Here is a 25627-nt window from a genome sequence, read left to right as displayed (position 1 = left end):
TCCTCTGTCTTACTGGGGAGGGGCCCCTGGAAGGCAGTGGGGAGGGGAAAGGCTGGGATCAGGTTCACAGGTAGTGGCCTGTGCTCAGTGCCATGTGGATTGCTTGGGCTGAGAGTGCACATCATCCTCACCACAGTGTGTTACTTGATGGTGGTGGTGGGGGTCCTCTGGACTCTAGAAATCTATGTGGGTGGTGGGTCCTGTGCTGGGCTTGTGCCAAGGAATAACCTCTGGGCTGCTGTTCTGACAAGTCCTGTTGAACAAGGAGCCCTTGTCTTGATTTAGGCATAGAATTGGAACCAAGTACCAGCCATCATAGGGAGAGACCTGGCCCATGGCCAAAGTGGGCTTCCCTGGGTTGGGGAGAGGGTGCAGGGTGGGCATTGCACAAAGGTTCTATGCTACCCTTTGTGTTGACTCCTCTTTCCTGTGAACAACACCTGTGCTTTCCACATAGGCCCAAAGGACTTCACTCTGGTCTACTTCAGGTGGAACAAATCAGCTTTATATTATAGGACTCTGCATAAGGTTTCTTCTGGGGAGAGGGGAGTAACAATTCTAAAAATAGTTAAGCATGAAAACTCCTAGGAAGACTTATTCCAGCCCTGATGGCCCAGATGAACTCACCAGGGATGCTGCTCTTTCTCAGGGAGGACCCCAAAGATGACTTCTTTGATGTGGGAATAAGAAAAAGGGTTTGTTAGTCAATCGTCTATGAAGCATCCGGGCCTCCAAAATTCCAACCCCACTGTAGTCTCCAGGCATAGCTGATCCTCCTGGGAGCTAAGAGCTAAAGTCAGTGTACTGGCCCTACTGCCTCCAAACTTAGGGATCATCATGCCTTGCTTGGATAAAGCCAGGGTGAGATTGGGATGTCCTAATGGGTTAGTACCTGTGTCCATCTTTCTAGGACCACTCAGCCAAGGGCTTGAGAGGGTGGAGCATTCTTTTGGTCTGTGGGGCTTATGGGCTTCCAGTTTATGGTCCAGCACTGCCCAGAGCCCAGGGGACCCGCTCTCCATCGGGACCATCGTCCCATTCTCCTATGGCCGCAGTCTTCTTGACTCCCGAAGTGCAGAGAAGGCTGCACTGAGAAAACAGGGCTGAGGAGCCCATGCCCGGCGCGCCTCGAGCCAGCTCTGGCTTGGGACCGTAACGCCCTGTCTTGCTCCAGAAAAGGGCCCGCCCGGCGGCATAGCTGCTCTCCGTCCCGAGCCAGCGCTGCGCTCTTACAGTACCGGCAGAGTTTTTCGGGAGCCGCCTAAAAGTTACCGCTAGCCGGTTCCGGCCCGCACTCCGCCCCATGATTCTCTACGGCCGCCGGGGTGTTAGGCCCCGCCCCTTGAGGGTTTGTCCAATCCAGGCCCAACCTTCATGCTCCGCCTCCATGTTCCTTGCGGCCACTTCCGGTACGCTCCCGGAAGTCGCGCAGTGGAGCCAAATTTGAAGTGAGCAGAAACGCGGGGGCGCGGCCACGAAGCCTGACCGGTTGCGGTTTTCTTGGCTACCTGGGCCCCTTGAGAACGGTCATCATGCCTATCCGTGCGCTGTGCACCATCTGCTCCGACTTCTTCGACCATTCCCGCGACGTAGCCGCCATCCATTGCGGCCACACCTTCCACCTGCAGTGGTGAGTGACTCCTGTCTCGGGGCTGGGCGCTCGCCCGGGTACAGGGTTGTGGGGTGTCGGGCCTTAGGGCAACGCGTCCCCGGAGCCCAGACGGGTTATGAGAACGACACTAGACGGAGCCCTACGGGAGGTTCCCGACCTGGGTCAGTCAGGTAAGGGCACGCTTCCTGGAGGAGGTGACAGCTGAGTTGAGTCCCTGGGGACAGTATTGGTTCAGTGAAGATAAGAGTAGGGGCTTCCTTGATCGGCTTGCAAAGCGATGTGACTTCAAAACTATTTTCCGGGCAGAGGTGAGCTTTCACCACATTAATGAGCCCTTTTATTTCTTCGAGATAGAAACCTTGTAGACCTCTGGCTACCCGATTTGTTGTGGTTTGCTTGGTGGTTTGGAATGATTCTATCCTGAGTCGTCTCTGGTCAGATACCCCAATGTATTCACTGACGCCAGCAAACCCAAGTTAACATCCAAGGGCAAGAAGATGCTCCCTGATCAAGCCGTCCTGTTGACCCTATAGGACCATTCTGTTGAATGTACAGCTAGTGGGGAAAGATTTCCCTAGCAGCTGTGGACAGGCTGATTCTGAGCTCCTTTTTTAATTGTGGTAAAATATACATAACAAAATTTACCATTTTTTTCTATATACTTTTTTTATTGTAGTAAAAATATATATAACATATATATAACATAGAATTTACCATTTTAACCCTTTTTTTCCTATTACACAAGTTTGTTTAATAAAAAAGCTCAATATGGATATATACGTGACCCCATTTTTATATCATAGTAAAACAGGCCCTTTGGACAGGAGACGTGAAAGCAATTGATTTCTCTGGTGAACACTGCCATTGTTTACACTTGTTCTAAGGCTTTTAACATGATGATATTATTTCCTTGTATTACCACCATTCCAGTATTGTTCTGTTGCCAACTAGTTGCCATCTTCACACATTCATCTATCACAAGATTTTTTGAGAAACTGCCTTACTGCTTTCTACATCGACTGTACCATTTTACATTCCCAGCAAAAATGCACAAGGGTTCCAATTTCTCCACAACCTTGCCAACACTTATTTCCTGTTTTATTTTGTTTTTTTATAATAACTGTTCTCACGTACGTCTTCTTTTGTAATGTGTGTGTTTAAAGCTATTGGGCCAGCCCCATGGCTTGGCGGTTGGGTGCGCGAGCTCCGCTACTGGTGGCCCGGGTTCGGATCCCGGGCGCGCACCAATGCACTGCTACTCTGGTCATGCTGAGGTCGCGTCCCACATACAGCAACTAGAAGGATGTGCAGCTGTGACATACAACTATCCACTGGGGCTTTGGGGGGAAAAAATAAATAAATTATAAAAATAAAAAAATAAAGCTATCAATTTCCCTCTTAGCACTGCTTTTGCTGTGTTCTGTAAGTTTTGGTGTGTTGTTTTCACTTTCATTCATCTTAAGGTATTTTCTAATTTTCTCATTTTCCTTGTGATTTCTTCTTTGACCCATTGGTTGTTTAAGAGTGTGTTGTTTAATTTCCACATATTTGTGAATTTTCCATTTTCCTTGTTATTGATTTTTAGTTTCATTCCACTGTGATCAGAAAAGATATTTTGTATGATTTCAATCTTTTAAAATTTATTAAGACTTGTTTTGTGGCCCAACATATGGCCTATCCTAGGGAATGTTCCATGTGCACTTGAGAAAAATGTGTATTCTGCTATTGTTGGGTGGTGTATATGTCTGTTAGGTCTAGTTGGTTTATAGTGTTGTTCAAATCCTCTGTTTCCTTATTGATCATCTATCTGATTGTTCTATCTGACATTGTGGGGTATTGACAGCTCTAACTTTTATTGTAGAACTCTCTATTTCTCCCTTCAATTCTGTACAGTTTTCTTTCATATATTTTTGGGCCCTGTTGTTAGGTGCATAAATGCTTATAATTGTCATTTCTTATTGGATTGAACCTTATAGCAATATATATTCTTTGTCTCTTATAACTTTTTTTGACTTAAAGTCTATTTTGTCTGGCAATAATATAGCCACCTCAGCTCTTTTTCTGTTACTGTTTTTACTTATCCTGCTTGGGATTTATTAGGTTTATTTAACTTGTGGGATGATTTCTTTAATCAGTTCTGGAAAATTATCAGCCATTATCTCTTCATGTATTGCCTCTATTCCCTTATCTCTTTTCTTTCTATGTTAGTTTCTCATTTCTGCTATAACAAATTACCACTAACTTAGTGGCTTAAAACAGAAAATTTATTATTTTACAGTTCTGGAGGTCAGAAGTCCAAAATGGGTCTTACAGGGTTAAAATCAAAGTGTAAGTGGGACTATGCTTTCGTTGGATCATAGCCCCTTTCTCCATCTTCAAAGCCAGCAGTGTTAACATTTTCAAATCTCTTTATGACTCCGACACTCCTCAATCATTTATAAGGACACTTGTGGTTACATAGGGCACACCTGGATAATTTCCCCATCTCAAGATCCTTAACTGAATCACATCTGCAAAATTACTCTGGTCATATAAGGTAACATAGTCACAGATTTTAGAAATTAGGACATAGACTTCTTGGGGGAAGGGTATTCTACCTAACACTTTCTTTCTGGAATTCCTAATTACATGTATGCTAGACCTTCTCACAGTATCTTCTATATCTCTTAGCATCTCTTGTATATTTTTAGATCTTTTTAATTCTCAATGTTTTCTCTGACCTCTTTCAGTTTACTAATTCTTCAACTGTGTCTAAACTGCTGTTAAATTCATGCATTGAAATCTTAATTTTGGCCATTTTTTCAGTTTTAGAATCTCTGTTTGGTTCTTATTAAATTCTGCTAGGTCATCTTTTATTTTCTAATTCTCTACTGATATTTTTAATCTTGATTTTTATTTCTTTAGCATAATGTGTTATGGTCTGTATCTGACAATTCCAATATCTAAAGTCTTTCTGGATATATTCTGGTTTTTAAACATGTGATTATTTAAAAAAGAACCAAAATATTTTATTGAAATGTGATATATTACATAAAAGTACACATATAATAAGTGTGTGGCTTACAGAATTTCCCAGTGAACACACCCATGCAACCAGAATTCAGATCAAGAAATAAGACAGCAGCACTCCAGAAACCTCCTTGTGCACTCTTCCAATTACTCCCACTAGCCTGCCTCTCCCCCACACATAAGAATAACCGCTATCTTGACTTCCAGCAGCATAGTAAGTTTTGCCTACTTTTTTACTTCATGTAAATGGAGTGATACACATTTCTGTATCTGGCTTCTCTTCCTCAATGTTATGTTTACGTGATTCAGCTATAATATTGTTCTTAGCTGTAGACTCACTTATTCTCATTGCTGTGTAGTATTCCATTGTGTATGGTTAGCTTTGATTATATGTTCTATATAGTATTTGAAAAATTCTTTATAGAAAAAAATTTGAGGCCTAGGATAATGGTATTATCTTCCAGAAGGGACTCTGTTTCTCCCTGGTCCCTGGGGGTGGGAGAGTCTACTAGTAGGAGACTACTTGAATTCAAGTTTAAAGCTTGAGATGTTGGCAAGTCACCCAGATAGATGATGCAAAGCTGATTTTGCTTTCACTGCTACTTGCTTTTACTTCTAGTTTACCGTTACTTTGAAAGTGTAGGTCTTTGGAGTCCTAGCTTAAAGTGGGGATGTTATTAGACTCCCCATCTCTAAGGGACCCTGGGCTTTCCCTGTTGCCCCCCAGTCAAAGCTAGAAGGCTGACAAAAGAGCAGCTCAGGTATAGGGAGAGCCAAGCCAATGGGGCCAAAAAAAGGGCCAGTTGGTCAGAGTGCTTGTGTCAGTCAGGCCTTGTGAGATGTGCTGGCACTCCTGTGGTGCTGCCCTCCTGTGTGAGCAGGCATTGGGTTGAGGAGGAGCAGGACAAACCCTGTTGTGGTCAGGGTGGCTACCTGGCCTGTATGTCTCCACCCAAGCCAGGGCTCATTGATCTGTTTTTCTGCTTCTCATTCCAGCCTAATTCAGTGGTTCGAGACAGCACCAAGTCGGACCTGCCCACAGTGCCGAATCCAGGTGAGGGTGGTGGGGTAAAAACACCTCAGCTGAAGACATCTTCTTCTTGCCAGGGAGCAGGAATGAGGCAAGATCTCTGAAACTGAGCAATATCTTTAACCTTTTTGGACCCTTACGGGTAAGGCTGGTTGAGCCTCACTTGTGCTTTTGAATGGCTTGGGAGGCCTGCTTATGCCTGAGGGTGGCAGGCAGATGGACTCACTGTGTGGGTCAATTTTCCCCTGGGTAGATTTGGCCTCCTTCTCTGCCTTTCCCTATTTCCTCAATGCCCAGCACCTAGAGTTGGGGTGTCTTTTGAGCAGTCACCACATGAGTCTGCAGTGACATGACTTCGGTAACTACCAAACCAGTGGCACCAGCCTGGGGTACCTACAGGGTTGCAGAGGTTGTCTGACTCCAAAGGATGTGCTGTGAAAGGTTAGGCCTGAGAATGGGCCTGGCTGCATGTTAGGCTGCATATATACCCCTAACCCCTTGCCCGTGACCCAGCTATGCAGTCATGCTCTATCTTGTTCTCCCATCCAGGTTGGCAGAAGAACCATTATCAATAAGCTCTTCTTTGACCTTGCCCAGGAGGAAGAGAGTGTCTTAGATGCGGAATTCTTAAAGGTACCCAGAATTTATCTCATTCTACTGAACCCCAAGCCCTCTGAGTGTTCACTTTCTGCTCCCATTCAGGGAGGATACCTAGAATATAGAAATGGAGTTCTGGAGGGGAGACTTGATAGAGATTTCAAGGTAGAGGCAAGGATTGCAGAGGACAATTGATGATGAGACACAGTCATTGGAGAAACATGCTGTTAGGGAAGAAGGGAGACACTTGACTATGAAACTTCCCCTTGGGATTTCAGGGCAGTTCCAACCGAAGGTCAGGGTGCGTCTCCCAAGGTCCCCTCACGTTGCAGAGGATCTACAACCATCCTTCCCAGCCACTTTTCTGCTTGGACAGTTAGAGACAGATTAGAAAACTTTTCCAGTTCTCAGCCAGAGAAGATGTGTGGACCCAATTTTCACAAACCTGGCTGTGCCTCAAAACTGCCCAGGGAGCTTGGTATATATCCAGATGCCTGAGTCTTTCTCAGGAATAGAGTGCAAAGCCCTTGGAATCAAGATGTGCAGCCAGGGTAGAAACCCACACTGCAGGGGAGGATGGGTAGATTCGCTCCTACACTTCTACTGCTTCCCCTCCTAGTCCAAGATTTAGTTTTCTTCATGCACAAGGGGGCTCGAATGGCAGAAACCTCTCAAGGAAGTGGCATTGGGGTTCGCAAGTGAACCCGGACTCTGAGGGTTAATTTTCTGGGCATCTGTCACATCAGGGTTCATTTGGCCCTGGCCCCAGGGTGCCATGATGTGCTTGGAACCTCACTGCTTCAAGAACATGGAGCTTTTCTGCTTAAAGCCAACGTGTTCATCGTCATGGTAACTGCTCCCAGCTTTAAGCCGTGTCCTCCCTGTGATAAAGGCAACAAAGGCAGCTTCATTTTTTTCTGGCTTTCAAAGCCAGATCTAGGAGACAGGGAGGCAACATCTCGAGTAGTTTGGAGCAAGGGCTTGGAAGGCATCTTGCTTGGGTGTGGAAGGAGCCCGGGGACTCGGGGTAGCTTTGGGATGGTGCCTGTTCTCAGGCAGTCCATGCCTGCCCTACTCTACCCACCACTTCCACTCCCAGATGTTCAGCCTACACTGACCAGCCCAGCCACCAAAAGCTCCTGCCTCCAGAGTCCTGGGTGGAGAGTTTGGCAGCAGGGGGCTTATCTACCCACTGAGGCCAGGCCTTAGTATTGGTCACATGTGAGATTCTGAGTCTTGTGTTGACCTTGGAAGGGTGACCTGGAGGAAGATTTGCTTGGGTTCCATTTAGCTACCACCGTGGACCCTTGGTCAAGCCTTTTGGTTCTACGGAGCCTGGTTTTCCTGCTTATAGAGTAGGCACCTCTCTTGCCCATAGGAATGTTGAGTGCTCTGGACTCCTGAATGGGAGCTGGGCTCAGTTCTTCCCCAGCCTCTCAGTGGTTCTGCAGCAATAGCTTTGGAATGTATGCGTGGGCTTTGAAAGGCTCATTTGACCCTCACAAGTCTGGTTAGAGCCTAGCACACATGAGGTTTCATCCAGGGGTGTAAAGTTGTCCTGGATCACCTACCCTATTGGGGCTGGAAGATTTGTGGTACACAGAGCCAGCTTAGAGCTTGGAGAGAGGTAGACTGAAACAGGCAGGACCCAGGATGGAGGAAAGGAGTGGTGACCCAAGGTCCTTGGGCATCCCAACTCTGTGTCTGAGTGCAGCTGATACCCAGAGAGGTTAAGGGCCAGTGCAGGGCCAAGGAAGCAATGGAAGCCTCTGCTGTGAGACTCATCACACAGGTGCAAACTCACTTCTCTTGCCCATGTTCTGCCTCTTTCCCTGTCCTTGGGTCTTGTACCTGAGATTATTTTCCTCCCTCTTACCTACTTTTTAAAAAGGCACACAGAGATAAAGCAAGGTTTATTTCTCCGTTATTGACTTAGCTTGGCCTTGAGGTATAGCAGAGTCCATGTCTCCCTGGACCTACAGTCCTCATTGTCCACTCCTGAGTCTCCCCACAGGCCTTATGGGAGGCCGAGTAGAGGCCAGCTATGATGCTTTCCTCCTACTTATTGTGGATATTGCCTTGCAGAATGAACTGGATAATACCAGAGCCCAGCTTTCCCAGAAAGGTGAGTTGGCAAGAGACAAGGGGCCCTGGAAAGCCTCTGTCTTGAGTGCTGGAGGGAGAGGCCCTGGGAGGAAGGCCTTCAACCTTCTGGCAGAGCCAGGAGCTCTCCCTGTTCTGTGTGTTCAAGAGTCTTGCCAGCTCTTGTGATTGGCAGAAAAGGAGAGGAAAGGGAGGTGACTGAAGCTGTCCACCTAGACCAGATGAGCCTCTTGTCTTTGTCTGAGGCTTCTTGCCCAGGACCCAGGTTGGGAGGGGGCTACCTGATGGAACAGAGTATTTGTAGGAGAGGGCTTGGCTGCCAAGTTTGGCAGGAACCTAATTGAGTTCTGGGATGATGAATTAACTAGACCCACAGGAGTGGGGAGCAGTGAAATCTTTACTCAAGCAGTTCCAAGCAGCAGAAATAGGGTCTCGTTCCCTGCGTGAAAAGACTCTGGCTCGGCTTCTCTGGTTTGGTGCATGCTGGAGAGAGAAGCAGGCCACCCAACTTTCTGGCCTGAGACTTGTTTGTGTGAAAAGACTCTGGCTCGGCTTCTCTGGTTTGGTGCATGCTGGAGAGATAAGCAGGCCACCCAACTTTCTGGCCTGAGACTTGTTCCTCACCTGGCTCTGGGGTGAGGTGCTGGTGCCCAAGGGCCCAGGTTCTCATGCTGATGGGTAAACAGGCCTCTCCCCCATCCACCCTCTACCCCTGTTCCAGAAAAGGAAAAACGAGACAGCCAGGTCATCATCGACACTCTGCGGGACACACTGGAAGAGCGCAATGCCACTGTGGAATCTCTGCAGAGCGCCTTAGACAAGGCCGAGATGCTGTGTTCCACCCTCAAGGTGGGTCCCCAGGTCCTGTGGGCACAAGCTGGTGGGGAGATAGAGCCCCAGTCCTAGGCTCACCACTCTTGGCTTATCTTCTGGTTCTGCCTTGGTCGACACCTTGGTTTGAACACTCGTAAAATGGAGGCAAATCCTTTCTTCCCGAGGCCTCCTATATCCATCCAGCCCATAAGAAAAGGGCCATATTGGCTGCATTTATGGATTTTGTACTAGATAATTTGGAGAGGCAAGGCCTTCCCAGTGCTTCACGGAAGGGCTGCTTAGCCAAGACCTTGGTGAGGCTGGGCCATGTTTCCAAAAGTGGTTTGTACTCGACTGGCAAAACCAGCCTGAAGAATATTCCATTAACACTCTAGTCCTTGGCTGGGCTACTCTCTGGAGCCAGATCAAACAGCATCCCAGGCAGGAGCAGGGGGCCTTTGAAGTTGGCTGTGCTGAGCTGACCAGGCAGATCAAAGCCTGCAGAGCAAGCGGCTCAAGACCCAGATGAATTTTGTATCAGCCTGGGTTGGTGAGCCTCTTGCTCTCTAAGGGACATTAGGCGATTGATCTGAACCCACAATTGATATTCTGGCCTCGTAGGAAGGAGCAGTCCTTGCTGGATGCCATTTGAAAGGGAAAGGGAGTCATCCTTGTGAAGAGACAGGGTCCTGGGGTGTTCATTGTCTCTGCTTCTGCTTGGTGGCTGGGTTGGATCATGTGGCCTGGCCAGTGGGAGGGACGGAGCGAACTAGCATCTGGCTGCAGAGCAAGAGTCTCTGACGGCATTCCCAGGTCAGAGATGGAGTGGTCTTGTGCCAAGGGCATCCTGGCCAGCTGCCTCTGGCTCAGCTCTCCTATCTTGGCAACTGTCTATGGGTCTAGATGGTGGATAATGAGGCCTGGATTTGTGCTCCAGGCTTCTTCAGCTTCCTGCACAACATGCACCAAAAGGCCCAGGCCACAGGACCTTGGCAGCCCACAATGGCCCTATAGATGCTGGCAGGGGGCTGTATCTATGGTAAGACATGTCTCAGGAGGAAGCAAGCAGGGAGGTAAGGAAGCCATGTTTCCAAAAGGCCTAGGGCCTCTTAACAGAAAAAGCACAAGCCAGAGTGGGGCCCAGGAGCCTTACCTCCTGGGGGTTGGAGGCACATGGTTATCAGTATTTGCAAAAGCAGACAGTTCTAGGATAGAGTTCTCCTAGTGACTTTGGCCATGGCCCCTGAGAGCCTCCAAGCAACAGGTATGTATGAGTGTGTTTGCTCTTCAGAAGCAGATGAAGTACTTGGAGCAGCAGCAGGATGAGACCAAACAAGCACGGGAGGAGGCCCGCCGACTCAGGAGCAAGATGAAGACCATGGAGCAGTGAGCTTGGAGCTGGGGCCTGCTCTGCGCCCTTGCACCCAGGGCCCCTAGGTGGCACAGCTCCCAGGACTGCAGCAGGGGTTGGGTCACTTCTGTCGCTCAAATCTCCATAGGCCATGGGGGGCACAGGTCTCCTTGCTCAGACTCTATGGGCTCTGCTACTTTCCATGGGGGCCCTTGCCTCACTCCTTTCTGTCCCTGTGGCCAAACAACCTGGCAGATCTTTTGTTCCGAGAACCTCTCTCTGGGGATCCCTGACCTTGAGACCCTTTGTCAGCATCCTTTTTCCCCCAGCAGCATCCCTGCAGCTGTGCTTAGCTCTGCTGTGGGGCCTTTATTTGGGCAGACCCACCTGCTAAAGCATCCTAGCAGCCCAGGCTGTCACCATAGCAACAGCAGCGAAGGGAGGCAGAGCCGTACTGGGTACCTACCCATGAGCCTCCAGATTTTAAATGCCATGGGATGGGTGTTTTTCAGGATTGAGCTCCTACTTCAGAGCCAGCGGCCCGAGGTGGAGGAGATGATCCGAGACATGGGTGTGGGACAGTCAGCGGTGGAGCAGCTGGCTGTGTACTGCGTGTCTCTTAAGAAGTGTGTACTCTGGCACCCTTGTCCAAGCCCAGGAGCTGAGCCATGGCACCTCAGCCATGCCTCTGCATCTACTGCCCATCTCTTGTAAAACAGAGCAGGTGGAGTTAAGGGACAAGCTCTGGAGCCATGCTGCCTCAGTTTGAACCCAGACCCCACCTCTCACTGGGTGGCCAGGAGCCCGTTTCTTAGCCTCTCTGACCCTCAGCTTCCTGAATAGAGATAGTAATAACTTGCCTTATAGGGTCATTGAGAGAACTAAGTATGAATTATAAGTGTTATTTCTAAGGAGGTTGGCACAGCTCTTGAGCTATAAGCTTGTCATATCTGGAGCCTGTTTCCCATCAGCACTGTTACTGACCCTGCCTGACTTGCATCAGAAACTTTGCTCACATTCTCCACTACCATGGTTGTGAGACTGGGGAAAAGGGTCCATTTGGCTGACAGGCATGGAGGATCCTGGATGACTCCTGTGGGGGCCGGGTGGTGTAGGGGGCCTCCTAGTGAGGCCTTGGTGAGGCCAGGGCTTCCTGTACACCCTCTAAAATCACCAGTGCCTGCAGGACAGGCAGGGAACAGAGAATCACCAGCTCTCCTTTCATGGGCTGCAGGACCCTCCACAGCGCCACCTGGTCCCAGTTGAGCTCAGGTGTCAGAGTAGGAATGAGAACAGGCTGAGGGGTTGGGCTGGGCTTTGTGTTTGGTTGGTGCTATGGCTCAGTATAGCCAGCAGGGTGTCCCATTCTGACATTTCTTTCCATGACCGCTTTGCAGAGAGTACGAGAATCTAAAAGAGGCTCGGAAAGCCTCAGGGGAGCTAGCTGACAAGCTGAAGAAGGACTTGTTTTCTTCCAGAAGCAAGGTAACTTAGCGGGGAGCAGAAGGTCAGGGGAGAGGTGGCTGTCCTTTTATGATGCTCATTCATCTCTCCTGAGCAAGGCTGTGGGGCCTGATGGTGCAGCTGACTCCATGGGGCTGTTGAATGACTCACAGAGACTGGTTACTGGTCCTTACTGGGCTTTGGTTCTGGCTTTGTATCTTGTCCACTTAGAGTGGCAGATCATGCAAGTATCCCCCCAACATGTGCACACTATGTTCCCCTTTGCTCTTCCTGGCTTCTGGGTACCTCTCAGCTTGCTGGAGAGCACAGGTCCCAAATGTGACAGCTTCAGAGGCCTGTTTCTATACCAGGCCCAGAGTAGAGGGCTCTTGGAACCTGATTCAGTCAGCACAGCTGCTTTTATTTCTGGACATGGTGCACCCATGGTCTGCAGAGTGTAGGAAGCAGCTCTTGCTCCTGGGCAGCTCCACATGAACATTGTCCCATAGAGCTATTGTCTCCCTCCATGTCCCTGGACTCTTCTGGACCCTGGGCTACCATGAACATGCCCTGGGTAGTTGCAGGTGGGTGCAGGGCACATGGCCACCCCTTGGCTCGTCCGTTACTGCCTGCACTTTCTTGTAGTTGCAGACAGTCTACTCTGAACTAGACCAGGCCAAGTTGGAGCTGAGGTCGGCCCAGAAGGACTTACAGAGTGCTGACAAGGAAATCGCGGTGAGGGACATCCCTGGCCAGACTGGAATGAGGAGTGGTTTGTGTGCCCTCCAAGAGCAGGGCTGGACTACCTCTGCCCAGGAACCTGTGCACCAGTCCATGGTGGTAGTTCTGGGCTCCCTGCATCCTCCTGGGTCAGAGTGGGTCAGGTGGTTCACCTTGGCCCTGGTCTGGAGCCTGGGCCTCCTCAGAAGAGGGCAGACAGCACCATAGGTCTTTCCTCACAGTCTGTCCTGATGTACATCCATGCAGTCACCAGAGGAGAAGCTCCACCAGAGAGGGGTTCTGAAGTCAGGTGGTCCTGGCCTCCTGAGCCTGATGTTGGGGTTTCGGGCCTTGCTCTGTTCCCAGTGGGCTTGCCCTTCATGCATATTGCTCATGTCTTTGGCAGTCTCTCTGGACTTGATGCCTCAGCCTTTCTTTTACTCTCTTCTCTTTCCTTCCCCAAGAGTCTGAAAAAAAAGCTAACAATGCTGCAGGAAACCCTGAACTTGCCACCAGTGGACAACGAGACTGTCAACCGCCTGGTTTTAGAGAGGTTTGTTGACCCTCTGGGGTGGTGCAGGGGCCCCAAGCTGGAAGAGCTCTCTGGTAAGGGTCTTTACTCCTCCTGGCTTTGGTGGGGTGGGTGGCCCATGTGGGTCTGAAGGCTGTGGACCTTCCACACTGGGAGATAGCCAAGATTTAGTTGGAAAGCAGCTTTGAGACAAGTTCTGGGCTCTGACAAGGAGAGGCCAAGATAGGCCAGAGAGGACCTAGGGGTGGTCAGAGAAGGGGCAGGAGCATTAACTGTCTCAGCGCATCCTGTTTGTGGAATGCCTCACCAAATGCACCTGTCTGCCCTAGATCCTAAAACAACAGTGAAACCACTCACCAAAATAATTCCCCTCTGGTCACAGGAATGTGTGCATTAAAGCTGCCAGCAGAGGGAGCCAAAAGGCAGAGGGAAGGGTGTCCCTGCCTGGAGTGGCCACCCATTTGTCCTACTGAGTGTTTCACAGAAGCCGGCTGGCTGAGAGTATCCTCAGGGCTGTCTCCTGCCTAGCTGCCCAGCTGATGGACCAGACAAAACACACAACTCAGTGACCCAGCCTTTTATTTGAGCCACTTTTCAATGTCCTTTGGAAAATCATTACACTCTCTCTTCCCCACATCCAAACAGCTGCTGAAGCCTGCCCCATCTAACCTCTGTGGTACCTCCTGACCCTTTCCCTTGCCATCACTTCCATGTAAGGCTTGTGACCCATCCCACTGCTACTCGGCATCATGACACTCCTCCCCTACCAAACAGCTCCCTGACCCCTTTGGCACTGTGCCTAAGGCACTCATGGGGCCAGCCTTGTGGGCTGTAGTGGATCTTTAGGCTTCAGCCATATCATACTGTCAAACACAATGGAACACTCCTTGTCTTCCGGCTTCTGTGGCTTTCTGTGTTTCAGCTCTTCTCCATGCTGAAGGGTCAGCTGCCCTGTAGAGCCTTTTCTAGACTCCTCAGCAGGAAAAAGCTCACTCTCCCCTGCACAGGTAGCACTTCTTCTTCAGATGCTGTCAGGTGCTGTGGGCCACAGAGGTGCTCTAGAGTCTTCTTGGAGCCTGGTCCACCCAATCTGTACACAGTCAGCTGTGAGTAGACCCGGAGCCACATCTTAATCTGTGTCTCTCACCACGAACTTCCTTACGCTCACACTTCTTTCCCCGCACCATAGTACCTGGTTAGCATCTGCACAAGGGAATGAAGGCATACAAGCCAGTTTCCTCTCATTCTTGTTTGTACCTTTAATTCCTCAATCTTACTCTTTCCTTTCTTACCTTGGCATCCTCCAGTGTCTCTTCATGGAACCAGAGCTGCCTGCCTGCCCTAGTTTGGGTTGGACTGAGAAAGAGCTGTGGGCCTGTGATGGGCACATGATTCTCTATGAGGTCCAGGGTGTGGTTGATTTTGGCAAACTAGGCCCATTTGTTTGTGGTCCTTCCTCTACACTCCACCCTCAGAGCCCATTGGCCATGCCACCTTGGAAGCCCTAGGTAACACAAGGGTTCTGTCAGGAGCTTTGCTGGTATAGTACCCACCCTCAGGGAGCTGATAGTCTCAGAGACCATCTCATATGGACAAACCTTTAGAACCCAAGCTGCCTCAAGGCAGGAAATAAAACTCCTTTTCCTGGGATATCACTCAAGGCTGCTGTCTGTAAGCTCCGTGGCACTCCCTCTACTTTCCATTCCATGGCCCTCAGGGTGTTTCCACACAGTCGTTCTCTGTGTCTGGCATCCACAGTGAGGGGAAGCACAAGCACAAAGGCTGCCTTGAGGCACCCAGAGACTTTGCATACTTGTGTTTGCTTGTTTTCTTTACCACTTCAGGCTGCTGTGAGGCCTGGACTCCAACAGCAGGACCTTACTGAGTGCCTGCTACTTGCCGGGCCTTACCTGTCCTCTTGGAGCTAGACAAGCTAGAGGGTTAGATGGCCAAGCCGTGAGCTCCCAGTTGGAGATTTGGTTTGCAGCTCCCAGTTGGGGATGAGCCCACTTCATGCTGAATAAGCCTGGTGCCAGGGCCTGCAGCCCTCTTCGCTACATGGAGAACTGCTCTGGTCTCCCCCATCTTTCAAGCCAGCAGAATACCACATCTGACAAGCCTACATCTTTACAAAGCTGGGCTGGACTTCCCATCAAGCTGCATGCAGGAAGAATTCATTCCATTTTTTCTCCAGTATTTTTCCAGGCATAAAAATTAGGGTGGCGAGGGGCCGGCCCTGTGGCACAGGGGTTAAGTTCGCACATTGTGCTTCAGCGGCTGGGCTTCGCTGGTTCAGATCCTGGACACAGACCTATTCTCGGCTCATCAAGCCATGCTGAAGCGCCGTCCCACATAGAGGAACTAGAACGACCTACAACTAGGGTATACAACTGGGGCTTTGGGAGAAAAAAGAAAAAAAGAGGAAGATTGGCAACAGATGTTAGCTCAGGGCCAATCTTCCTCAAAAAAAAAAAATTAGGGCGGTGGGTCTGTCACTTTTAGTATTAGCCTTTCTTTTAACTAGGCACAGTCTGTTCTAAATTCGGGGTCTTCTCCTAGGGCCCCAAGCTCTCAAAAATTGTTGTTGAATTCTCAGTAGCAGCTTTGCCCCATCTTCTTTGTGCTCTAAGGACAAGACTACAGGTCTGCTCAAAGATCCTGCCATCTACCTTTCCCCCATGACAGCTGACAGGTTGTTATGTGGGTTTTGAAGAAGACTTAAGCTTTCTTGATGTATTGCAATGTACAGGCACGTTCCTTCAACCAATATTCAGGTCCGAAGGAAAAACAGTCCGGGCAGAGAGAATGGCGAATGCAAAGACCCTGAGGTGTGACTGAGCTGGGTGTTCTTGGGAGAGATGGGCCAGTGGCAGGTGAGCCAAATCTGCATGGCTTCGTGGGCAGCCTTGGAGTGTAGATTTTATCCCAAGGACAATGAAAGCTGTTGGGGATACTTGAGGAAGATCGCTCTGGTGGGACTGGTGCATGCCTCTGATTTTCATCCCATCACCCATTGATGGTTCCTTGAACCTGCCCTCCAGCCCAGGGGATACCAGGTCACCAGCTTGATGAGTACCCTCCTAGACCTCTGCTTCATTACAGATGAAAATCCCATGAGACATACATAGCCGTGGGGGGGGGGTCATTTGAAGGTTTGATTTTAGGTGTTTCTTGATACTTTTGTGTCATTCTGTAAATTAAGTCTTTTAAAATGTGACTCTCTGGAATGCCTTTGAGATATATTCACACTAGTCCACAGAGATCCATGTTATTCCTCCCACACCCAGTGTGCGTGGGGCACACAAGCCTTGTTCACTCAGGCATCCCCCTCTCAGTGGATATTCGGGTCAGGTCCAGTTTTCCAAGCTGACAGAAAGCACTGTAGGGACCACCCAGGGTTGCAGTGGAGAGGTGAGCCAGCAAGGCAGTTATCCTGAGATGTTCCCAACTCTCTCCTGGTTGGAGCCACTGATTTTTGATTCTGATATTTTATTCTTTCTTGATTTACTTCCTTGCTTTGCTAAAGTTCATCTTGAAGTAATTGCTAAGGAAGGGAGCTGGGGTACATGTCAGAATACATTTATGCTGCTCTTAGCTTAGATTGCCAGTTTGAATTCTAGATGAAAGTTAGTTTCCCTCAGAACTCTGAAGACCCTGCTTCCCAGTTGTCTAAAATCCAGTATTGCCACTGAGAAGTTAATGCCCATCTGATTCTTGGCCCTTTTGTAAGTGAACGTATTTTTCCTCTTGGGACAGTTTTAGGCTGCTTCCTCTATTCTTGGGCTTCTGCGACTTCCCGGATGAGTCTGGGTGAGAGTCTTTTCTATTCATCCTGCTGGGCTCTTGATGGGTCCTTTCAGTGTGAGCATTGGAGTCTCCCTTCAGCTCTGGGAAATTTCTTGTGTTATTCTTTTGAGAATCTGCTGCACTCTAATTTCTTTGGCCTCTCTTTCTGGAACACCTGCAGGTCTAATGTCTGGGTTGGTCCTTTGTACTCTACATTCTGGGAGATTTTCTTAAATTTTAATTAGAATTTCTTAATTTTTATAATTTTTTTACTTCATCAATCGTATCTTTTATTGTGGTAAAATATATATAACATAAAATTCACCATTTTAACCATTTTTAAGTGTATAGTTCTGTGGCATTAAGTACATTTATATTGATGTGCAGGGCCTGCCCCGGGGCTTAGCGGTTAAGTGCACGCGCTCCGCTGCTGGCGGCCCAGGTTCGGATCCCGGGTGCGCACCGACGCACCGCTTCTCCGGCCATGCTGAGGCCACGTCCCACATACAGCAACTAGAAGGATGTGCAGCTATGACATACAACTATCTACTGGGGCTTTGGGGGAAAAAAAAATAAATATATTGATGTGCAGCCGTTACCACCATTCATCTAGAGAACTTTTCCATTTCCCCAACTGAAACTCTACCCGTTAAACACTAACTCCCCATTCCCCTTTCCTCCTACCCCTGGCAACCACCATTCTACTTTCTGTCTCTATCAATTTGACTACTCTAGGAACCTCATATAAGTGGAATCATATAATATTTGTCCTTTTGTGACTGGCTTATTTCACTTAGCATACTGTCTTCAGGGTTCATCCATGGTGTAGCCTGTGTCAGAATTTATTTCCTTTTTAAGGCTGAATCAGATTTTAAATTTGCAACCATTCTTTCTTGCTCTCTGAGTGCATTCTTTGCAAAATATGCTATTCCTTGTTTTAGGGCCTAACATTTTGTTTCTCAGGATCAGTATTTATGCATAGTGACCCTTCTCTTGGACTTCCCTCCCACGCCTGGGGGTCCTTGGCTGCCTGTGACCCTCTGAGGAAGAGTAACAAAAGGCTGCCTGAGAACCCAACCTATGTGGGCAGGGTTTGAGGGGAGTATGCTGTGAGCTGGCATCATGCTAAGCCTTACCTGAACCCAGGATGCAGAGGGCTTTACTGTCTGATACTGGCTGCCCCAAGTCACCATAGACAGTTTGCTTGGTGTTACAGGTGAAAGACCCTTCCAGTTCTTGGCCCAGAGTAGCAGCCTGGCTGCCTGGTGTTCTGCCAGTGCAGACGTAGGAAGGGGTGGAGCCAAGCTCACACCTTCCATCAGCACTCCAGTTTTCAGGCCTGTTTAATGCTTCTGCAAATCCAGATCTTCCCCTGGTCCTCCCTTGCTTTTATAGCCGTCTCTTTGTGGGTGCGGGATGTTGTATAGGTCTCCTGTCCCCTGGCCATGCTCTCTTTCCCAGAATTCTGTGGAAATCTGTGGGTACTCATGGTGGTTGCCCATTCCATTTATTACAGTAGGATCATCCTTCACTCCTTTCATTTTAGGGTGGCCTCAGGAGGTAGCTATCATCCCCAACCACAGAGTGGGTGTTCCGAAGGCCTTTCTTATGGACCCTGAGGGCCCCTGACCTCCAGGCTGAAGGAAGTTGGGGAGGCCTTTGCTTAGGGTAGGCCTGCCAGGTGCCATAAGTTCATAGAGGAGACATTGACTGACTCCAGGTCACACAGGTGATGGATCTGCCCAGGGCCTTGGCTCTGTTTTGGAAAGGGGGGCTTTAAGTGTCTTGCCTCACCTCCTGAGGCCTCTGGCTTGAACCCCTGTACATTGGCCATGGATGAGTGTCCCAAAGGTGATAGTATCACCCAGGAGAGCCTCAAGCCAGGACCTCAACCGGTGAGGGAGGGTTACTGGGCCTCTGACTCTTCCTCTTCATCAGACAGACAGAAGGTGGGAAGGAAAGCAAGACCCTTGTCAGGAAGGGAAACAGAGTTCGAGCTCATGAAGGATATACCGTGAACAGTCTGAGGGAACAAGAAGTGTGTTCATATGAGCCAGATGTGGGTGTAGGGGAGTGAGGGAGGCACTGTGAGAACCTCCTGAGTCTTGAATTTAGTGTTGTGGATGGCCAGGAGGTGCAAGTGAAGAAGACTGGCTCGACTTGAGCCAAGGCTGGTCACATGCCATAGGTACCACCGGGCAAGGTCTGAGGAGATGGCAGCAGGAAGCTGTGCCATGAGGTTTGCCATGAGGGCAAAATGACTGTCCCCAGCCAGACCCTGCCTGCCTCTTGAGTGCACATCTCCTAACCTGGGCCTGGACTTGCTGGGGTTGGTAAATAGTGGCAGAATAACAGATACTACTAAAAGGTTGGCATGAGTGGTCCTGGCTGCTGCTTTATGCTGTGGTTCCTAGAGCGGGAAGCAAAGCAACCAGCATGGAGTTGGTTGGAGGTGGGTTTGTGCAGCCTTTGTTTCCACTTGCAGGCAAGGAAGAGGTAGAGCTTCCAGGGCCCTGGCCAGGGAAAGGAAGAGATAGTCCAAGATTTCCACATTGTTTACCTACCCAAATGAGTATGGGTAGTTCTCTTTCCTCTGCTCTGCACACCCCAGTGGGCTCCTAGCCAGAGACTAATACCCTCACAGTTCATCCCTCTGTCCCTGAGCAGTGGGAATAGAGCTGTCGGCAGTCCTGAAAGGTTCCTGAAACCTTCCCTGAAAGGGAAGGAAAGAGAGAGGGTGTTCTTGGGGCTGCCCCTAATACTCCCCAGATTTCTTCTCTGACCATGGGAGCCGGGGAACCTCACCAGGCCTGGATGAGCTAGAAAAATCCTATTGGCTGCAATTTTCTAATAGAATACTTCCCCCATTATAAAGTAAAAACACATTCATTGTTGAGAATTTGGAAAGTATGGACTTATCGTAGAGGTAGTCACTGTTGACAAGCAGTGTATTTCCTTCCAGTCTTTTTTCTATATGAGCAGGGCGGCTGTTGGCGGGGGAGATATGTATGCACCAAACCATGTGATTGCACTATACATAGAGTTTTTTTCCAAAATTATTGTGGTAAAATATACGTAACATTAAATTTACCAACATTTTTTTTTTTTTTTTTAAAGATTTTATTTATTTATTTTTCCCCCAAAGCCCCAGTACATAGTTGTCTGTCATAGCTGCACATCCTTCTAGTTGCTGTATGTGGGACGCGGCCTCAGCATGGCTGGAGGAGTGGTGCCTCGGTGCGCACCCGGGATCCGAACCCCGGCCGCCGGCAGCGAAGCGCACGCACTTAACCGCTAAGCCACGGGGCCGGCCCATAAATTTACCAACATTTTTAAGTGTCCAGTTCAGTGGTATTAAATACATTCATAATGTTGTGCTACCATCCCACTCTCCATCTCCAGAGCTCTTTTCATCTTGTAAAACTGAAACTCTGTACCCATTAAACAGTAACTCCCCACTCCCCCCTCCCCCCAGCCCCTGGCAACCACCATTCTACTTTCTGTCTCTGATTTTGACTACTCTGAGTACTTCATAAAAGTAGAATGATATAGTATTTGTCTTTTTGTGACTGGCTTACTTCATTTAGCATAGTGTCCCAAGGTTCATCCATGTTGCAGAATTTCCTTCCTTTTTAAAGCTGAATAATATTCCATTGTATGTATATAGCACATTTTGCTTATCCATGCATCCATTGATGGACACTTGCTTGCTTCCTTTTTTTGGCTATTGTGAATAATGTTGCTATGAACATGGGTATACAAATATCTCTTTGAGATCCTGCTTCCAGTTCTTTTGAGTATATACCTAGATGTGGAATGGCTAGATCATATGGTAATTCTATTTTTAATTTTTTGAGGAACTGCCTTACTATTTTCCACAGTGGTTATACCATTTTACATGCCCACCAACAGTGCACAAGGGTTCCATTTTCTCTGAATCCTTGCCAGCACTTGTTTTCTGTTTTTTTGATAGTAGCCATCCTAATAGGTGTGAGGTGGTATCTCATTGTGGTTTTGATTTGCATTTCCCTAATGTTTAGTGATATTGAGCATCTTTTCATGTGCTTATTGGCCCTTCATATATCTTCTTGGGAGAAATGTCTATTCAAGTCCTTTGCCCATTTTTAAATTGGGTTGCTTGTTTTTTTGTTGTTGAGTTTTAGTTTTCTATGTATTCTGGATATTAATCCTTTATGAGATATATGATTTGCAAATATTTTCTCTCATTCTGTGGATTGTCTTTTTACTCTGTTGACAGTAACTTTTTTTTTTTTTTTTAAGATTTTATTTATTCATTTTTTTCCCCCCAAAGCCCCAGTAGATATTGTATGTCATAGGTTCACATCCTTCTAGTTGCTGTACGTGGGACTCGGCCTCGGGTTGGTCGGAGAAGTGGTGCCTTGGGGCGTGCCCGGGATCCGAACCCGGGCCGCCAGCATCAGAGCGCGCACACTTAACCGCCAAGCCACGGAGCCGGCCCTGTTGACAGTAACTTTTGATGCAGAAAATTTTAAATTTTCGTGAAGTCTAATTTGTCTGGTTTTTCTTTTGTTGTGCCTATTAAACACAGAATTTTGTATTGCTTTTTAAATTTAACATATGAGCATTTCCCCATGTTATTTAGTTTATTCTCCAGAAACACTACTTTAATGTCTATAACATATTCAAGCTATGAAACTCCCCCCAGTCCCTTATGGGAGTCATTTTGACCGTGTCTAATATTATGCCATTTGCCATGGTAAATAGCAAATGGAGGGGACATCCTTCTATATCAATCTATGGTCATATCTCTCACTGGCTCCTTGCACTGCATTCTGAGAAATGAGGCTAAACTTGGTCAAAAGGCAGTAGCCTTTTGTTTGTATGTTTGGGTTTTGTATGGATTTCTGCTTGCTTCCTTCCATGTCTTCCAGACTTTCACTGTCCCAGGACTGTGTGAAGAACTGAGACAAGTGGTTTTTTTCTGAAGAGATTAGGGCTTCCTTGCGTGGTGACCCTGAGCCAGATATGGGCTCCAGGCTCCTGGAGCTGAGCTATTTCTGATGCTTGAGGGGTTGTTGTCCTTCTGGGCTGCCACTGTGGTCCTGAATAACCAGGCCATTTCTGCCTTCAGCCCAGCTCCTGTGGAGATGCTGAACTTGAAGCTTCGCCGGCCAGCTTTCAGTGATGATATTGACCTCAATGCCACTTTTGATGTGGACACGCCCCCAGCCCGACCTTCTGGCATGCACACCAAGAAGCTCTGCCAAGAGAACGCACAGTAAGTGATAGTCCCTGGCCTTGTCCACAGCCTCGGGGGAGGATGGCTAAGAGATCTCTGCAGGCCCTGCCCTAATAGCTCTGAATGGCTGACAGGGCAGTTAGAGCCACCTGGGCTTGGCCATGGCTTTTGTTCCAGCCACCTCTTCTTCCGTCTCCTGAGTACTTACTTTGTGCAAAGCCCTTCTCTTGCTTATCTTGTTAATCTTCACCATCACCTTTCAGTCAAAGGTGTTAGGATGTTAGTTGGAGAGAATGCAGGGGTCCCAGTAGGGGCAGATCTGGGTTGATGATGCTGAGGGTGGGTGTGCTCCCAATATCTTGAATGCCTGCCCACCAGAGTCCTGAGCCAGGGACTCTGAACTTCCTCTTCCATTGTGTGCCTCTCAGGCCAATGCCTGAGGCAGAACCATCTAAAACCATGGAGCCCAGGGCTCCACCACCTAAGAGAGTAGCCCACAGGGGCAGGCATGAGAAGCTGTGTGGAGCTACAATAGGATGGGTAGGATCTGCACTAGGGGTGCAGTGGGACTGAGAATGGGGAGGCTGTCTCCTTGTCCAGGCAAGCCAAGTGTAGTTCATTTTGGAGATAAGAAGTACTCCTGAACATACGTGTAGGTATACACTGCTCAGATAAGGGAGGTCAAGGGCTGAGCAGATGTCTTCTTAATCAAAGACTTTGGACATGAGAGAAAGAAATTGAGATGTTAAGCAGTGGTGGTGGAGGAGGCCCAGGGAGAGTGCAAAAGGGAAAGCCAACTGGGCTATCCACCCCTCCCCAACCTCAGAGGTGGAGACACCTATGCTGTACAGGGCCAGGACTGGTAGCAATGAGAAACAAACCTAGGGCATGTGGGCTACAGTCAGGGGGCCTCTCAGTGCCTGCTCCACACTCTGGCTTCCTCATGTTGTCCCTTTTGCCGTAAAGGTTGAAAGTGGGCACCTGGGGCCTGCAGGCTGCCAGGCCTTTTAGAGATATTTCTACCATCTTCAGGGACTGCAGAGAATGTAAGGGAGCCCAAGATGCCCCCAACTCAGATTAGCCTCCCCAGATCCAGACTTGCGGCAAGTGGAGAATCTTCCCGTGGTCATCATGTGGCCTCACCACAGGCTATGGGGGCAGGCCCTGATCCTGCCCCTGTCCTCTTGGCTTTGAGAAGCCACAGGGTCAGCCTTAGGTCACCATCCTCCCACCCACCTGAGAAAATACCAGAAGAGGGTATCCAGCTGCTAGGGTCCCCAGGAATTGGATGGAGACAATGTCCATCACTGGAGCTGGGAGTGGGAGGCCAGGGCCATGTGGCCATGATCTGTTCTGCCACAGACCCTGCCTGCACAGATTATCTAGGAAGATGGCCTAGCCCTGCGTTCTGAGAGTACTTTATGGGCTATCTAACTTACTGAGGGTCTTGTGGAGGGGGTGCTCCTCTCTGGGGAGGTGGGGCTAGGCCTGAGCTCATTAGATGCCTTCTGCCTATTTCATGGCATGACTGGCTTTTCTCCTATGGGTGGTGAATCAGTTGGGCTCTCTAGCCCCGCACAGAGTCTGGGACGTGGCAAGGTGCCCAAGGACTTGGGGAACATTGGAATTAGCTTGACCCTGAGTGCAAGCCACAAGATTGGGATGTGGTCCAACCTCCCCTGCCTCCACCACTATGACAGCTGCGGCTGTCCAGCAGTTCACAGACCTGCACTTGGGATGGGGATCACGGAGGTGCCTTATCCAGCACATAGCCATGACAGCAGCTGTGCTACACAGTGGCTCCCTAAGGGGCATTTGCTGAGCCTGGCTCGCCTGCCCCTATGTCTTGCTCACCCGCCTCTTGCCTTCGTGTCTCACTCTTGCAGCTCTCCCATTCAGGACATTCCCAAGAAGATGCCCAAAGGCCCCAAGCAGGTAAGGCTTCCCAGAAAAAGCTCAGGCAGTCACCATCCAACCCTTGCAAGGACTGAGTGTGAATCTGGACTTCTAAGAGGGCAGGGTCTTGCCAGAGCCCTCTCACTCCTGACCCAGGTTGAAGGCATTTTGAAGCCACCCTTGGTACCCTGCTCATTATCCTTCCAGCCTCCTGATGAGGCATCAGAGATCTGACCCTGTTCCACCACCACTACCCGTCCCCCTCCTTTGCTGCCATCCTGCTCATCAAACCTGGCTCTGGGGTCTCCCCTGCAGGAGTCCCAGCTCTCACTGGGTGGCCAGCGCTGTGTGGGTGAGCCAGATGAGGAGCTGGCTGGTGCCTTCCCTGTCTTCATCCGGAATGCTGTCCTGGGCCAGAAACAGCTCAAGAGGGCCAGGGCAGAGCCCTGTCGCAGCACAGATGCAGTGAGTGTCTCAGCACAAGTGGCAAGTGCCAGCCGTCTCAAGGGTGGGGCTGGGTAGCCAGCCCCCTAGCCCATCAGCCTGGCACACTCACTTCTTCCTTCTGCTTTAGGTAAGGACAGGCTTCGATGGGCTTGGAGGCCGGACAAAATTCATCCAGCCTGTATCCTTGTTCTGTGGCATTGGGCTGAGCTGAGCTGTAGAGCCTACACCATCCCTTTCCTGTACCCCCATACCCCAGCCTGCCAGTGGCTGCAGGCTCAGGTGTGCAGAACCAGACCTTGCTCAGTGTAGCAGGGCTGCCCACCCCCAAGTCTGAGCTTTTCCTGCCCCCTTTTAGGCCTCTTCCTTGACATCTCCTTCAGACTGACACGACTATGATCCGACCACTGCCCGTTAAACCCAAGGCCAAGGCTAAGCAGAGAATGGGGGCAAGGACAGTGCTCCCTCCCTCCCAGGCCAAGCTAGACACTTTCCTGTGGTAGTGAGAACAGTGAGTCTGATCAATGGCCAGATACATGCCTCTGACTTGTAAGCCAAGGACTGGTGACTGGCTCATCAGGGAGTTTTGGAGGCATGGCCCCTCTTCCAGGACCAGCCCTGAGGGCAAGGGGAGACAAGAAAATGCGATAAGGGTGAGGCCCAGAGACTGCTTCTTCTGCTCTCACTCTGCCTCACCCCCGCCATACTGGGCCTACCTGTGGGAGTTAATGTGACTAGCTCACTGTTCCTGCCGGCAGGACATGCTCCTTGTTCCAGGCTCCCATTTATAACCATGATCAGATGTGGCTGGGCTGTTTCTGGTTCTCCAGACCAGGGTCTTTTGTTGACTGTATGGACCAAAGTGCTTGAGGCTTCCCAGGCAGCTTCAGCCTGCCAAAGCTTCTGCTGGCCTCCGACTTGCTGCTGGGCGTGGCCTGAGCCAAGCAGGATGGGGAATAGGGGATGGTGGTAGGGAGAGAGTTGGGGGAAGATTTCTATGTAAAATAAAAAAGATAGAATCTCTTCTTCCTGGTTCTGGGCTTGTAAATTTGAACCAACACTTTGGAAAA

The 25627-nt window shown here is 49.3% G+C and overlaps 1 protein-coding gene across 4 annotated transcripts in view; it reads left to right on the top strand.

The window, feature by feature from the left end:
* Window positions 1–113: 113 nt before the first annotated feature.
* Window positions 114–25627, top strand: part of TRAIP (TRAF interacting protein) — a 25600-nt gene continuing 86 nt past the window's right edge. The window contains exons 1-15 of one of the 4 annotated variants that reach the window (XM_087431035.1): window positions 114–1630; window positions 5618–5675; window positions 6201–6284; window positions 8334–8373; window positions 9073–9200; window positions 10459–10550; window positions 11028–11141; window positions 11913–12000; window positions 12604–12693; window positions 13143–13231; window positions 22110–22256; window positions 24104–24152; window positions 24429–24578; window positions 24688–24738; window positions 24941–25617. In XM_087431035.1, the coding sequence (XP_087287161.1) occupies window positions 1533–1630; window positions 5618–5675; window positions 6201–6284; window positions 8334–8373; window positions 9073–9200; window positions 10459–10550; window positions 11028–11141; window positions 11913–12000; window positions 12604–12693; window positions 13143–13231; window positions 22110–22256; window positions 24104–24152; window positions 24429–24578; window positions 24688–24738; window positions 24941–25060 (1398 nt within the window). In that variant the 5' untranslated portion in view covers window positions 114–1532 and the 3' untranslated portion in view covers window positions 25061–25617. Of the gene's footprint in view, window positions 1631–5617; window positions 5676–6200; window positions 6285–8333; window positions 8374–9072; window positions 9201–10455; window positions 10551–11027; window positions 11142–11912; window positions 12001–12603; window positions 12694–13142; window positions 13232–22109; window positions 22257–24103; window positions 24153–24428; window positions 24579–24687; window positions 24739–24940; window positions 25618–25627 lie in introns of those variants that run through there. The other 3 variants (XM_004419719.3, XM_087431036.1, XM_087431037.1) reach the window with 3 other exon arrangements.

Source organism: Ceratotherium simum, chromosome 5 (genome assembly GCF_057802395.1).
Source record: "Ceratotherium simum simum isolate JZ-2026a chromosome 5, ASM5780239v1, whole genome shotgun sequence".
NCBI lineage: Eukaryota > Metazoa > Chordata > Mammalia > Perissodactyla > Rhinocerotidae > Ceratotherium > Ceratotherium simum.
Note: the sequence above shows the minus strand (reverse complement) of the source record. Positions and strands in the feature narration are given on the sequence as shown.